This window comes from Ziziphus jujuba, chromosome 9 (assembly GCF_031755915.1).
Source record: "Ziziphus jujuba cultivar Dongzao chromosome 9, ASM3175591v1".
Classification (NCBI taxonomy): domain Eukaryota; kingdom Viridiplantae; phylum Streptophyta; class Magnoliopsida; order Rosales; family Rhamnaceae; genus Ziziphus; species Ziziphus jujuba.
In genome coordinates, this window is record NC_083387.1 from 16,439,582 (window position 1) to 16,457,153 (window position 17,572).

Below are 17,572 nucleotides of genomic sequence, written 5' to 3' on the forward strand. Positions count from 1 at the left end.
GTCCCTACCTTGTCTTTGTCTGTAACTACGGTGACGATTGCAGCCCCCCCTCTCTAATATCTGTGTTTGTATCATCTTGAAAGGAGTCAAAAATCTCATCTTTTAGGATTTAAACTCTTCTAAGATAATTCATTCAGCTATCACAGTAAAAACATCTGCTTTAACCCTTAACCAGGGTTCATAATGATCCCCATTCTCAATTTGGTTGCTCAACAGGGGATGTTTGCACATAGTCTTCCCATGTCCTATTAGTCCACAATTATAGCAAAACTCCGCCAATCTTTTATAGCAAAATTGAATCCGCCAATCTTTCATACCAAAATTGGATCCACACTTTTCCTTTACCAATCCTCTAAAAGAAACCGGTTGGAATGGGCTTTTTGATGCCAACCTCCACTTGGATCCTCATATACCTGGTTCCAATTATGTTCGTTCTCGAGGAGGATTCACATTGCAATACCTTTTTAAATAAACCCTCAATTTTCACTGCATTCTCTTTGATCATAAAATGGAGCGGGCGTCTATGTATTTGAACCCAGAAGGATGAGAAACTAAATCAATGTCATGCACTGCCATTTCCACCTCCCATTCCCTCAGAAGGAGGTGGGAGCCATTGATAGTCCAAGGCCGTTTCTTCCAAATTCTATTCTAGTCAGCAGCCATCTTGAATGAGAACAAGAGGATATTCGGACCCAAAAGTTCCACTTTGATAGTGTCTTGTGTGAACCAAACCCGTTTAATGATCATCTGAACTTTGTTGGTACTCATGATTTTATCAAAAACTATTTTCCCAACCAAACAACTTTGCGAGATCTATCTTGTATTGGGGATGTCACCTATTTTATGTCCTTCTACATTTTTATTCCCTCTCCTCTCATATTAGCTCTAACTGCACAGAAATACCTTATGGCCATAAGTTAACTGGGTCAGACAAATATGTTTAGATCCAACAATGATTCAAGAATTTTTGTGAGAATTTTATCAATGATACAGGGAGATCCAAATGCTTTTCTACTATTATTTCCTTTTTTTCCTCTTCTATGAGTTTCAATGCGTTAGTAAAATTGTCACAATTATTTGTCTTTATAATTATATAATTCATCAGGAATTTGATATTAAATTCTTTTTATTTGTTTTAAAAAGGATAACAAAGTGAAATTTTTGTTTTCGTGCTTACGCAAAGGAAAATTCTGCATTCTCACTATTGATAAGTGATTTTTTTCTAAGAATAAAAATAATAAAAACGTTAAATTCATTTTTGTTATAGGATTTCATAGATCAAGAATTAATGATTAAGATTTTCCTTTTTCTTTTTCCAGAATATACATATGGGTTAATTTGACGAAATAATTGAATTGAGGTGCTCTAAGAAACATATGTGAAGAGAAAAAGAATAAGAAGAAGACTTCCAAATATTTGCCACCAAGTTATGAGGAATTCCAAATCCAAACCAATTGAAATTAGAACAATAAGCACCAGAGAGAAATGCAACAATAAAGAACATGCTATGCTTTATTTCGAAGCGTTGATAACGATGATGTCTCTGAACCAAACCTCCATTTTTTTTTTGGTTGAATCCTAAACTCATCAAAACCAAATCAAGGCCTCTTTCTGGAACCAAGCTTGGCTTCTCTCTTGGACCGAGCTTCTCTTGAATCCTTAATTCTGCAAAATGTTGAATTTTGCTATATTAAATATTCCCCCCTTTAATATAGTTGTGGTTGGGGGGAAAAGAAAAACTGTTATATAAAAAGTTAATAATATTACATATATTAATAAGAATAAATTTTAAGGTAAATTACATTAAACCCTTCAAATTATCAGCTATTTTGCAAATAACCTCTTATTTTTACAATTAATCCCTTAAATTATAAAAACTTGCAATGAAGGACGAAGTAACAACTAACAAGCTTATTATCTATAATTGTTTGGAAATAACCAGGTTACCTTTAGATATAAAGAATTAAATACATTTTTAAAACCAGAAACTTAAATCTTAGATTAAAAAATATTTATAAGATAAAATAATTGATTGTTCTAAAAAAATATAAATTAATAAATACATTTAATTAAATTTTATTAATTGTTTTAGTGTTTTATAATTCTATAATTCATAACTCGTAATTCATAATAATTAGGTTTTAACTAGGCCAATTTTATTTTCATTATGTTTTGACTTTGTTTCCCTCTTTTGTTTAACTTTTGTTTTTAGTTAATAAAATTTAGTCTGGCTTGGAGTTAGGATGTGTGAGGGTGCCAACAAGTAGAGTCTTACATTTTGATTTATCTTTTTCATCACTTCGTATGAGATACAAATGTATGGACATTACTGGTCAGCACCTCGTATGAGATACAAATGTATGGACATTACTGGTCATTTCACTTTTTTAATTTGTTGGAGGAAAAAAGTGAAATCTTAATCTAGTTCACAATAGCATTGTAGACATAAAAAAGTTCACTAAATAACGATGATATTTGATTAATTTGGATATTTAGTTATATTTATTTTTGAAAAGATTCATTTATCTATATTTTAGGTTTTATATATTTATTAGCCACATTATTTAATAAATTATTTGGTAAATCTTTTTGCGTTTGTAGCATTATTTTAAATTTAAGGGGCAAATGCTTCAATATCTTGGACGTCATAAAAAAAAGTTTTTTATAAAAAAATTTAAAATTTATAAAAGTTAGTATAACTATCAAAAAGTTAAAAAAAATTATATATTTTGAAACACTAAAAAGATTAAAATTATTTACAAGTAGTAAGGAATATATAACCCAAAAAAAAAAAAAATACTAAACAACATTACAATTTTACAAATTACAATAAAATAAAATATAATGCTCAAAATTTTAAAAGTTAATAGCAATTCACTCTGTTTTTCATGATTATATATCTTATTATTTTAAATAATTTTAAGTATTCTATTGTTTCAAAACATTTTAAAGAATTTTTTTTATATTGTTTTAATAATTTTTAACAATATTTTTTTAAAAAAAATATTTTTATAACTTTGGAGATATTGGCCTATTGTGTCTTAATGTTTCTCAGTCTCAATCAGAATATTTAGATAAGCCAAATGGTTGTCATTACAGATGCATGCATGTGCCATTTTTGTTATGGAATTGATAAAATTTTGAAAAATTATGAAGTGCTTGGAATACCAAAAAACCAATAAAAGTGCAAAACATGAAATAGGTTCGGGCTAATTACCCTTAATAAATGCAATATTAAAGTTAAAGTTTTGTGCTAATTACGTTAATAAATGCAATACTAAAGTGACAACAATAATTGTGGTATTATTTATTGTCTATATAAATCAAATTTTAATTAGCCAAAAAAAAAGTCACATTTTAATAGTTACTTTTATCATAAAACCTTTATTATTATCTATTTACTAAAATTGATATTTATATAGTGAAGAGAAAAACTAACGTAAATTCAAATAAATTCTAAATATATATTTAAATTTAAAATTTTAAAATAATTTAAAAATAAATAAGTAAAGAGGCCGTGGTGATGTGAAAATTCTGATTTTCTATGGTCATTACAGTTCATTATTTACAGCACATAAATGCTGGTTTTGAATTGAAACAGTAATTTAAAAACAGCATTTTACCAAAGATTTAATTTAATTTTTCTTGTTCAATTATGCATATTCCTAATATCCGAAAAACAAAAAAATAGCTGACTCTTTGTGCCAAGAAAAGAATATCCGTTGAGAAGCAACAGACAGCTTTGGTTATAAACATTAAAAACAAAATAAAAATAAGAAGGGATAACTGGTGGGGTTTTGTGGTAAATTTCCTTTTTTAAGAGGTCGAATCCAGTTGCTTTTCGCAAGTCCACTTTTCTCAACGCTTCTGTTTCCAAGCTGCTCCAAGTTTGAAGGCCCGTGGGGTAAGGAAGAGGACTGGAGAAAGACTCTCTGACGGCGACGAAACCAAGGGAGCAAAATCCCAAAGCCTCTCAGCCTCATCCTCATGGACTTCCACCAGAACCACGTCGCCAATTCTCCCTCCTCCTCCTCCTCCTCCACCTCATCCATGACCACCACTCCTAACCCCAACGGCACCGGCGCCGTAGCAGCATCCACCACCGACGACCCCATGCACTCCTGGTGGGAATCCATCTCCAAAGCTCGCTCCCGCATCCACTCTCTCTCCTCCATTTTGGACCCTTCCGTCTCTCCCTCACTCTCCTCCCTCGCCGACTCCGACCGCCCTGCCCTCTCCCTCCTTTCCTCCCCAGACGCCTATGCCGCCGTCTGCTCCTCCCTATCGTCTCCTCTCTCCGGCTCTGGTTCCGATCCTCTTTGCCATTGGCTCTACGATACCTTCCTCTCCTCCGACCCACACCTACGACTCGTCGTTCACTCCTTCATCCCACTCCTCTCCGGTACCTACCTCTCTCGCATCCACTCCCTCTCCTCCGATTCCCCTTCTCTCCCTTCCCTCGCCGGCTTCGAAGCTGTCCTTCTGGCTCTTTACTCCGCCGAGACCAAGGCTCGAGCCGGCAAGCCCCTTGTCGTCTCAGTCCCCGACCTCTCCCAGCCCTCCCTCTATCACGCCCCTCTCAACAAGCCCAATTCTCAATCTCCCACTCACGCTACGCAATCCAGACCTTCCGTTGGTGTCCTATCGCCTCCTCTTGAGCCCCAGATCGCCGTCAAGTCCACCAAGCGAGCCTGCATCGTCGGCGTAGCCCTCGATTCCTATTACAAGCAGATCTCCCAGATGCCGGCTTGGTCCAAGCATGATTTCTGTCTGTTTGCCGCGTCCTGGGCTGGCCAGGACTGCTCTTGTCAGCATCAATTGGATGGTGATGATGGCCAACCGGAGATTGCTGGGTTTTCGGAGATTAGGAGTTTGGAAAATGGAAAACAAATCGACGATGCCGTGGAAGAGATGGCCCATTTGAGAATCCAACAGAACGGTTGTGGTAGTAGCGCTAATGGGGTTTCAAAGGGGTCGAGAATTCCCTTGCCTTGGGAGCTCCTTCAACCGGCATTGCGGATTTTGGGTCACTGTTTGTTGGCTCCACTCAATTCGCAAGATGTTAAGGAGGCTGCTGGGGTTGCAGTTAGGCGTTTGTACGCAAGGGCATCTCATGATTTGGTGCCACAGGCAATCTTGGCAACCAGAAGTCTCATTCAGCTCCATAAGAGGGCTCGTTCGGCAGCCATGGCGGCTGCGGCTGCTGCTGCTGCAACAGCCAATTCTTCTTCTAATTCAAACACACCAAGCAAAGCTAAGAAACCTGAAATCCTGTTGGTTTCGAAGTGAGTTAGTTGGCTTTGAGTGACACCGTTTGCATTTTGGAGGTAATAGATGTTGTATAGTTTTCTCAAGCAGCCTGTTTGTATCTGTAGATTGTAGTTTTCTTATACTTTGATATGCTTTTTTTTTTAATTTTTTTTTTTTTTGGGTTTAATGGATAATTTATACGACTTACGTTCTTGATATCGTAGCTGTGTCTGACCGAGTCTATTCCTCTTGGTTTGGTTTTGTTGTGCATTATTTTCTACATTAATGGTGTATGATTTACCTTTGATTTTGTTATTATATTTAAGAACATTGGAAAATTTTCTTAGTTATATATATCATTTGCCTATTATTGAGCTTCGTAGTTTTTAATCATGCCTTTACATTTACATTAACTTGCTGTTGTTTCTTTCTTGATTCTTTTTTCTTGTATCTTTCTTCATTTAAAATTGGAAATTATAAAAAGAATGGGGGTTTTATGCTGTTGGATGATATCGGACTTCAATTTTAATCTAGTTTGCTTCAGGGGTTGGAATGATTATCAACGGAAGCAAGAAATTCAACTATGCTAACTGTTCTGAGGTCTTGATCACTCAGTGATCATTCTAAGAGGTTTTGCGAATGATTAAGTTACCTATTTGTCTGCCATTTGCTTAGTTTGCCACCTTATTTTTAAGAGCTAGATTTTCTCTGTTTGATTAATCTTAGGCAAGATGAAATATGAGAGTACCCATCTATTTTTAATGCTCTTTCTCATAATTTACTTGTTTTTGCTTTTTATCAACTTTGGTTGTGCGTTCTTTCTTTCTTCGATGTTAGAGAAGATGAGAATGCCAAGGCTTTCCTTGGCATTTATTTATTATTTACAATTTAGATTCCTTTGTTGCATGGCTCTGTGTAGATGATTAGTAATTTTAGTGAAATGAATCTTTCATTTCAATTATTGATAATTGATCATTTAGCTTTAACTGATGCTTAAAGATTTCCTGGTCATAAGTGGTGGAGTTTGGGGTAGCATTGTAAAGGGTATAGTGCCTAACCAAGAAATTTCCACTTTCTGAAAATCTTAATTTTAGAGGAAACCCTTAAGATCCGTCTCCTGGTTGATCACATCATATTTAATAAGGAACATGATGGTAGTTCTTATGCTTGTGCAGAGCCAGAATTTCTATATTTTGGGGTTTACTTGTGATCTCTTTGATTTACCCCAAATTACAATTTTCTTTATTCAAGTTAGGCCTTCAAATAATAAATTCATTTCATATAGGATGATACAAAATGGAGATTATGAGGGAGATGGTGGTTGATATGTGCTAGTCATGGATGAAGGAAAAGAGAGCTTAAAAATATAGTTTTTCCTAAAACTTTAAAGTAAATAAGAAAAAAAGTTTATCCGTCTGTGTTCCTGTAGTATTTGCAAACAAGAAATTTGACTTTATGCTAGGAAAATTGTATAACAGGATCTGTAAAGATAAATTTTTCATCATTAGTTATCTGTTTGTATAATCTTATATACATATATATATGTTTAATTTAGAAAACATGTAAAATGTTTAATTTAGAAAACATGTAAAATATATACGGACAGAGTTGAATAATCCTGTTTCTATTCTGTGTGAGAAAGAGAAGGATAAATTTGTTTAGGTACTGCAAGATGAAAGAGAAGATAACAAACTGATTTATCCCTCTTACACATACAGTACCAGCTGAGGTTAAAATTGTTCCCAATGCTCAATTTAGAATAAAGATACCACTTCAATTAGACCTTTCGGGCTTTTTGTTTTGGATCTCTTCTCTGTTCTTTTTATTTTTTTATTTTTCTTTATTGAACAATTAAAACTATTAATTGCTTGAAATTAAAATAAATAAAATAAAAGAAGCCAGAAGGCAAGCAAATGTGATTGATTGATGATTGAGTTTCGGATTAATAGAGGAATAGACTGACATATGTGATCAGTTTCATTCTTTTTTATTTTTTATTTTGTTGGTAAGTACATATGTAATCAGTTTCAGTTTCATGATATTAGGCTTTCCGTACTTCCAGAACATGATTTCAAATATACTTAGTATATATTAGTTACATCATATTAGGCTGTTTTTAAGATATACATAACGTGAGATTTTTAAGATATACATAACGTTAGATGCTTATTTGTGTTAGGTCAACTATATTATATTGGTTATATTTGAGTGGTTGATTTTTTGCGGAGGAGGAGTGCTAACGGGTAAGAGGTTATATTCACGCACTTTATAAAAAATATGGAAAATTGAAAAAATGTCGCAAGAGTTTCTTTTTGCTGATTAAAACATTTCTTACTCCCAGTCTTAGGAGATAATAATTACATGATATCAAGCTGTTTTTTAGATATACATTTTATGGGATGTTTATTTTTGTTAGGTCAACCATATATATTTTATTGATTCTATTTGTGTGGTTGCTTTTTTGCATTGGTGAAGAGTGCTAACAAGGTTATATTTATCCATGCACTTTATAGAAAATTGAAAAAATGTCACAAGAGTTTCTTTTTGCTGATTAAAACATTTCTTTCCCAGTTTTTGAGTTGCTGTTGTTCAAGTGATCTTGAATTTAGTTTCTGGCAGAGATGAAATCTTTCTTCCTCTTTGGTTCTTTTTGTTTTGTTTGTTTGTTTATATAAATATGAGCCGAGTTATTTTTCTTTATAGAAGCTTTTCATATTATTTTAGAAGCAGTTATCTGCACTGGTTTATGAACTACTACAGTGCTAATTAAGTGGACATTGAGTTTGGACTTTCAAATCCATCTGTGCAGGGAGAAAGTATTATATCTTATGGTCATTTTTTTGGGGTAAAAATTATATCTTATGGTCATGTCACTGTGTTGTGTCATCATTGTAATAGTCAATTATTAGGTGCAATGTAAGTCCAAAAATCTATAGTCTTGTACAGTGACAAAGTAAATATGTAGGCAAAAAAAAAAAAAAAAGTAAGACGTGTAGGTTTTACCATAACTAAATAAATATATAAATAAAAATAAATTTACTAAGTATTCGATTATAAATAGCTGGTTGTATCAGGTTATTTGTGCATAGGTGGTATATAAAAGTTTTGTGCTGCAGGCTTTTCCTCTAATGTCAAGTTGTATTAGTTTTTTCCTCTAATGTCAAGTTGTATTGATTTGCAAGGCTACGTTCTTAGACCTTTTATTTCTTTCGTTACTCACTAACCGTCATTAATGCAGGGAAAAATAGTCTATTGGCAGCAAACAATTTTTTTCTCTTAACCCACCCCACCCACACCCCCAACCCACCCACACCAAAAAAAAAAAAAAAAAAAAAAAACCTTGTAATATTTCTTAGAAAAGTGCATTTTAAACAGAAAGTTTATAATTATATGCTTTCAAGTGCTCTTCACGCGTAAAGTAGTAATGTGAGATAACAGATGCCGGAGGCACCGCACGCATGTTGCGCTGCTGGAAGTGCGTGATTGCACATATTTTTATTTTTGGTATTATGATCAAGGTTCGGTTGCGTGGTTGGTGATATATTGTTGGGTTTTGTTCAATGAAAACGTAATAAAACATAGAAACCAAGATGAATATTCTTGTTCGTAGCAAAAAAAATGCATATTCTTGTTATTCACCCGAGAAAAAAAAAATCTAATTCTTTTTTAAGGTGGAATTTGGGTCTAAGAACAAGAAAAATTCTAATTTCAAAATTTTTTTAAAAAAAGTTATCAAAGAATTAGAGATTTAAGAGCAGAAATAATAATATTTAGCTTGCAAAGGTAATATTTACAAAATCAAAAAGAAATGTTCAATTTTCAATTTCTTTTTAAATGTTTATTTTTTTGTTTTTTAAGCGTAAACATTTTTTTTTTTTTTGAAGAATTTGAAACATATAAACATTAAAGACTTAAGAATTGAGAGAAGCTTCAAACAGTAATAATAATTTCAAAAATTTGTAAATTTTAAAAAATTTAAATTATAATATTAACGACTAAAGTGAAGTTTTTAATACAGAAAAAAAAAAAAAAAAGACTTAACGAGGCATCCGATGGTAATAGTATAAACAGAGGAAAAATTTTCTAATTTCAGAAGTTCAACTTTCAATTCTTTTTTAATAAAAACGTTAAATTACGGTTTTTTTTTATTTTTTTTATTTTTTTTATTTTTTTTATTTTTTTTATTTTTTTTATTTTATAAATTAAATTAAGACTTAAGAATAGAGAGAAGCTTCCAACAGTAATAATATTTACCAAAAAGTTGTAATTTCACTTCAAATTTAAAATTAAAAAAAAATGTTTGAATTGAGGGAACAGGAGGGAGAGGAAAGGAAAAGATTTAATTCTTTTATTTGGATTATTAAAATGAGAGGAAAGGAAAAGATAAGGAAGGAATATATTATGTGTATTTTACTTATCTAGTTTTTAGAAAACTGTAGGGAAGAAAAAAAAGTTTAATGAAATTTTTGAATATTTCAATATTTTTTAATTAAAGGTTAATTGATTAAAATATTTAATATTTAAGGCATTTTTATAAAAATATAAATTACATTAATTATTTTTCATTTCTTTTTTATTAATAATTATCCAAATAAACAATGATGATAAATATATATATTTTAAACTTTCCTCGTTAAATAAATCATTTCTTTTTCTTTCCACGTTCTAATCCAAACACAGTGTTAAGTGGAGCTTCCAACCGTAATTATATATACAAAGCTAAAAAAAAAAAAAGGAAGACTTAATGATGCTTCCAATGGTAACGGTATTTACAGAGGAAAAAAATTCAAATTTCAATTCTTTTTTAATAAGAACGTTAAATTAATTTTTTTTTCTTTTTTTGATAAAGTTAAATTAAGAGTTAAGAGAGCCGCTTCCAACTGTAATAATAATTACCCAAAAAAAAAAAAAGAAGAAGAAGAAGAAGAAGAAGAAAAATTTCAAGAAATTTCAATTTCAATTTTTTGTTATGATAAACGTCAACATACCATCGGAGAAATATGCCTAAACCCAACCTCACATGAAGTCATAGTCATCAAGAGCATCGTAGGAGGTATCACCAACAAAATCATCATCCTGCCTATAAACATGAAGCTGCTTTTACTTTGCACCTGTACATTCAGAAAAGCATTATAATATTTTCTCATCATTTGTTTTCACACCAACAGCCAAAAGTGATCAAGCATGGCTAGAAGCTGGGAACTCATCTTGTTACTTGAATAAGCAAATAAACAGTGAAAAATAAAACAAATTAAATAAACAGTGACTGATTCAGGGGCACGTCATATTTTATTTTATTTTATTTTTTAATTTTTATTTTTTATGTCTGTGTGTGTGTGTGTGTGTGTTTGTTTAAGGCACCCTAAACGAAAAAGTGCGCTCTCCTCTTTTGTATTAGAAATTTGTTAGAAGTTGGAAAAGGAATATGGCTCATATTTGTGCATTGCCATTTGGATTGGATGGGTTTGACCTGGAACCCGGGTTGAAGGAAGACATGGAGCTTAAGCTACTACTGGGCTTTTAACTAGGAGCGGACTGCATGTAAGACCCATATCACTCCCTCACATAAAGCACTAAGCCCTTGACTCAATGTCTAATGAATTTGTTTTGTGCATGACTCGGGAAAGACGCCAACTGGCTAGCTCCTAGGTCTAAGCTTGTATTTTGTTGCTCTTTTTGGTTTATAAAACCCCTTGTTTTATAGAACCCATTAGTTGAAGCGAAAAAATAAAAAATCAAAAATCAAAAATAACAAATAACAAATAACAAATAAAAAATAAAAAATAAAGCATTAAGCACCACTCATATCATATACCTGTACACTTATTATTCATTCCTCGCATTAAACAATACGCACCACTCTTATACATACCCAAACCCAATCCAAACCCCCATCGTACGAATTATAGCCCATATATTTACCAACGCCAACCCCCATTGTACTAATTGCATATGGCCCTTATATATATATATACACCCCATAGCATTAAGTACCACATGAAGTTTGAGGTTCCATCCTGATAGATTAACCTAACTAGTTGGGATCTAAATCTCTTATATACTTTATAAAATTTGCTAATCTAATCAATATGGACTATTCTCACGTAAAAAAGAACAAATAGCCATTGACCTTACTGGACAACCATGATGGCCTAATTTATACTTCATCGTACTTTATTATATAAGTTTTTCTTCTGATATATTTTTGTTTTCTCTACATTATTTATTACAAAGTAAACAGATAAACAACATAAATTCAATGAAAAATGCTTTTGTGCACGTTTTATTGGGCTTTCTGTTGGCATGTTGGGCCTATTTATGATCATGTTTTGTAACGGGCCTAATGCAAATGTATAAAGTCCATGTGAAATCGCATGTTATTTATCTAAAGCAAGACTTTGGCGAAGGATTAATTCACGGGCCTTTTGGGAATTGCAATTTATTCACTTTTTTTTTTTTTTTTTTTTTTTTTGTTTCATGGTCATTTTATCTGCATTATATTTATTTTTTTGACGTTAGATATTAGCATGCTATTTCTTTGAAATAATTTTTTCTAAAAAAAGAATACTAATTGAGATAAGAAATTCAAGAAAACATACAACAAATAATAATAATTAAAATTAAGTTATCATATGTAGATCTAAAATAGTAATTTAATAGTAGTAAATGAATAGAACCCTATGTCTGAATGACTATAGACATATGGTGGAAGAGCAAAATTTGTAGCTCTCTAACATGTTGTATTGGGACCCCATGTAGGGTTAAAACTATACTAGTCTCAAAAGTTGTATTACCTGAAGCCATAGTAGTCTCAAAAGTTTGGTAATACAACCTCAACTTCTTAGGATCGTATAAACCTTCCTTAATCTTCTAAAATGTATTAGTTTACTCCTTCTAAAGGAAATATGCTATATGCTGATTTTGGACTACTTGAGTAAAACCAATTTTTAATTAATCCAGAAACTTATTATTGTTTTTCTTTTCAAAAAAGATAAGTCAGTTTTATTTATTTATTTACTTATCTATTATTTATTATTTTTAATTTGATCCTGAAATCATGTGGTATAGCAAATTAAATTACTTTTTCATAGCAAATTAAATTACATTTTCATAGCAAATTAAATTACATTTTCGTTCGGGTGCAATTGTGAAATAAAAAAAAATAATAATAATCACACATATCAATGCAACAATAATTTAGGTGGAAAACCCTTTAATATGAATGGTAAAAACCATGGGACCAAACTCTCCATTAAAGAAATTGAATGGGTACAATAAGATTTTGGCTCAAAATTGTATTATCAAAATTGAGTAAAATATAAGGGTTGTTAACTTGCATTCCTCCTCTCCTTATTTTTATTTTACTTTATTGTTTCTCCTTAGTCTCTCACACTCTCTCTCTAGGAGGGGGAAGACACAAACATGAAAAAAAACTTTTGATGAAGAGTAAGTTAATCTGATGATAATGATGGATATGTTGGGGTAAATAAACGGATCGAAAACATACATAATTAAATTCCATTTAATATTAACAATTAATTGTAAAATTACTAACCTTCAATGCACTTATTGATAAACTACATCTGCAATCTTGGAAAATAGAAATACATAATAGTAATGCTTACAAAGGATACACTGCTCTCTAACTACTCTCTGACTGATCTGAGTTATATCTCAAAATCCTAACAAAAATACAGTGTGTATTTTCTTACTTGCCTTATCAATAAAACCTCAGCCTTTTAAAGACTAAAATCACGTGCAAGTTATATGACTTATCCATTAATTTTAACTCATGCCAAAATAATAATTTAATAATAAATATAACAATAATAAAAATATGGGTAAGTCAAATAAGCCTTTAAGGAGAGCTAATCCTTTAATTCAATGAGTTTACTGTAGTATTACGGAGAATGTGTGTCCTAGGGCCCTGCTACATGATTCAGTAAATAAGCTAGTTCCATTAATGGCGCAAATGAGCCTTGTAAGTGAGTTATTGATTATGTCAAATCCACACAATATTTATATATATATATATATAAATAAAATATTCTCCAATTTGGACTGCATAATCATTATCACATAGGTATCATTCAAATTTACTACAGAATCTTCCAAAACAAAACACCATTTCTTCTAAATACATAGAGCATGCCGATAGAGCATAACAATATACTAGACTAGGTAGTAGAGTTTCTCTCAATAAATCTCCTAAAACTAGATACCGTTTAAACTGAGCACTTTACATGTCATAAACTCGATCTAGATAGTAGAGATTTATCTTACCATGTGCAATCTCCTAACACATGATTCCATTTCATCCGAGCACATTATGTATCGATAGGATATAACAATATACCTAAACTAGGTAGTAGAGACTCATCATGGCACTTATGGATCAACATACACATATATACATAGACTAAAAATTTCAAATAGGCTTATGAATATAAAGAGCAACAATATGTATAATAAATATCTCATAAATAAATTAATGATCCATGTACATCAATGTATCAATATAATACTTAAAGAAAATAAACAATACTTAACATGAATATTATTGTAGAATACATAATAAACTCTCATTAACTCACAGCAGTCTCAATTACTCAACAATCCCATACGGGATACATACTCTTTAAATTTCTCTACCCGTAAGGCCTTGGTCAGTGGATCTGCGATCATGGTGTAAGTCAGCATGTGAATAACAGTAATGAGGCCTTCTTTAACTTTCTCATTCACTACAAAATACTTTACATCAATGTACCTTGCACCAGAAATACCTTTTAAATTATTGGAGAAAGGCACCGCTGCAATATTATCACAGTATATCATAATAGGCTTTTTAATGGAGTCAACGACTCCCAAATCATAAATAAAATTTCGAAGCTAAACTATATAATGAGTCACCTCATAACACGTCACATACTCTGCCTCCATAGTTGAGGACACTGTCACTGATTGCTTGGCACTCCACCAATACATAGCTCCTCCTACCATGATAAATATATATCCAGTGGTAGATTTCTTGTCATCTATATAGCCTTTATAATCTGCATCACTATAACCAGCTATATCAAGAGAGTTGGTGCGTCAATATGTTAACATGTAATCTTTAGTACTCTGAAGATACCTAAACACCTTCTTAATTGCTTGGTAATAAGTAAACCCAGGATTGCTCATAAATCTACCAAGTACACCCACAATAAAAAGTTGGGATATTGGCAGCCAAGCACCTCGAACTTTATTTAAGTTGACACATTGCACCCTAAACTTTTTTTCCTAGCATTTTGCACTCCAAACTTCATTTTTGCTTGCACCGTTGGTTCTCTATTAAAAATGCATAACAAAATAATCAGGTGCTTGCATATGCTTATCAAATGAGGGTAAATCATATAATTTTACAACTTTTAGACTCTGTTTGGAACTCAGGAAATGTGGAGGAAAAAAATTGAGGTGAAAAAAAAGAAAAGAAAAGAAAAGAAAAAAAGACGCAGGAATGTTGTTTGATGGAAAAAATAGATAGATTAGAAGTTATTTGAAAAAAATCGATAGAAAGAAGCTCTTCCATTGCTAAAATGTAGTTTCGCTTTCCTAAAATATCAGTTAGATAGAGAGGAGACAAACAGAGAGAGTTACAAAGAAAGAAAGAATACACAAAAAAAAGAGGACAGAGATAGAGAAAGAGGATAGATAAAGAGAGAGGAGATAGACAAAGAGCTTTACAGAGAAAGAGAGAGAGGAGACAGATAAAGTGATTTAAAAGAGAAAGAGAGAGTAGACCCCAAAAAAAAAAAAAAAAGAGAGGACGGAGATAGAGAAAAAGGAGAGAGAGATAAAGATAGAGAGAGTTATAGAGGAAAAGAGAATACACTAAAGAAAAAAAAAAAAGAGGACAGATACAAAGAAAAGGGAAAGACAGAGAGAATTACAGTGAAAGAGAGAGTACACTAAAAAAAAAAAGATGACAGAGATAGAGAAAGAGGAGAGAGAGACAGAGAGCTTCATTCCGAAAATCCTTTCTTCTTTTTCTTCTTCTTCTTTTTCTTCTTCATCCTTACACATCCATGTCTATTCTCTTCTATTCCTCATCTTTTTCACTCCCCGTGTTCTTTCAAATCCAAAATCCCTTTTTTTTTTTTTTTCCCCTTCTTCTTCTTTTTCTTCTTCTTCCAAACCACCACTCTCAGTAACATCAAACAATCCCAAACTTGAATGGAACCCTAATTTCTAAATTGAGAACAGTGAAATTACATGGTTTTGATGAGCACATGCAAGGCACTTGATCATTCCATTATGCATATTTAACAGATGAACCAATGGTGCAAGCAAAAAGAAAGTTTGGGATGCAAAGTTCCAGAAAAAAAAAGTTTAGGGTGCAATATATCAACTTCAATAAAGTTCGGGATGCTTGGCTGCCAATATCCTTAAAAAGTTATGTCTGGCCATATGCAAACTTGAGCATACATCAAACTATTCACTATTGAAGAATAGTAAACATTTTTTATCGCCATCCTTTCTTAGAAAGCCTTTCACCTTTTATGACTGATACACCTTCAGAAGAACAAGTATTCATATCGAACCTTTTAAGGATCTTATCAATATAGATTTTTTGAGACAACTGCAACACATAATTAGTTCTATCTCGAATAACCTTAATGCCCAAAACAAAAGAAGTCTTACCAAGATCTTTTGATACGAACCTAGGACGACCTGCTCCTAAACCCCGTATTATATTAGCCCGGATTTTAATTAAGTTCAAGTTCTAATGGAATGAACCTCAACCCCTAACCAACCTGTGGTTAGAAACCTTGGTATAATGTAGACGCCACAATAGGGGATGGAAAACCTATTGATAAGTCAAGATAAAACAACCAATTCTCTAATGGTGTTTTAGGTGTTCTCAAGAACAAAGAGATAATTAATCTCACAAGTATTTTCTTAATCAAATCCAAGTTGTTTTCATATTGAAAAATAAGCCTTTAAATAGGCTACAAAGCCATGAAATAAAACCGTAAAAATAAAGAAAACTGGCCACCACACATAAAGAAACCTAGTTGGCCGAAACTATACTTCCTTTCCTAATCTAAGTTTGATTAATTAATTCCTTTATATTAAATTAGGAATTAATTAATTTACAATGGAAAGAATAAAATAAAAACCTTCCTAAAGTTATTTGTCTAGAGAATAAATAAATAAAAGCCAAAAAGTAATGGTAGTTTCCTAAAACAAAAAGTAAAAACAAATTAGGAAACTAAAAATGCTAGCCTTTTGATCAAGTTAACTTTGATCAATCTTTGACCTCTTTGAGCTTCAAATCAGCTTCTAGATTCTTTTTAGGATGTCAAATAAGCTGAATATAAAGTCCCACACGTTGCCCATGCTTGAAAAAATTAACAAAATTCTAATACAATAAAATACAGTAAAGCCAGCAAGCAATACAGCAAATTCGGCCAAATTGTTGATGCTGTCCATACAAGCCCTTTTTTATTGCATTTGAGGCTGATTTAACTTGATTACATGACCTATTAGGCATATTTATTGAACCCATAAATCATTGGAACCATTTCATGCTTCCCGGACTCCAAAAATGTACCAAAACCGTCACCCGGGTCCGTATCGGCTTCCACCACTTGGATGCTTAGAATAGGCTTTGTATCTTCAAGTATGGACAAGCTCTATTGAGATTGATTACCCCCTATATAAATACTCCTAGGTTGTCCTTAAATCTCTTAATTTGAGCTCTTGTGATTGGCCTAGTCTTCATCCATGTCGAGTCAGCACCCCAGCGGGTTATCGGTGGAGCGAGCTCGGGCGGAATCACATCATCTTTCTTATCAAAATGGTTGCACAACATTTGATTTTTGTCAGCCACTAGGTTAGTGCCATTGGTAGTTAAGAGTATGTTATCAATATACAATACTAGAAATATGAAACTGCTCCTACTGACCTTCATATATCTATACCTATCGACAACATTCTCCTTAAGGCCATTTTTAGTAACAACTTTATCAAACTTAAGATACCACTACCTCGAAGCTTGCTTAAGACCATAAATAGACTTCTTAAGCTTATAAACTAAATTATCATTCTCGGTTTGCCAGAAGCTAATTGGTTAAACCATATATACATCTTCATACAAATCACCATTTATAAAAGTAGTTTTGACATCCATGTAGTGTAAGTTCAGGTCATAATGAACCACAATTGCCATAATCATTCTAAAAGAATCTTTTGTGGATATAGGAGAGAATGTCTTCTCTGTGTAATCAATTCCTTCCTTCTGGCTGAACCCTTTGACAACAAGTTTAGCCTTATACCT

The 17,572-nt window shown here is 32.3% G+C and overlaps 1 protein-coding gene across 1 annotated transcript; it reads left to right on the top strand.

The window, feature by feature from the left end:
* The first annotated feature begins 3,831 nt into the window (after positions 1–3,831).
* Positions 3,832–5,624, top strand: LOC107427110 (uncharacterized). Its single transcript, XM_016037456.4, has one exon. The coding sequence runs from the start codon at positions 3,988–3,990 to the stop codon at positions 5,287–5,289; it is 1,302 nt and encodes a 433-aa protein (XP_015892942.2). The 5' UTR covers positions 3,832–3,987; the 3' UTR covers positions 5,290–5,624.
* Positions 5,625–17,572: the final 11,948 nt, after the last annotated feature.

What these genes read in the sequence shown, in the direction of transcription:
- LOC107427110 (XM_016037456.4), top strand. Translation starts at nt 3,988, where the DNA reads ATGGACTTCCACCAGAACCACGTCGCCAATTCTCCCTCCTCCTCCTCC.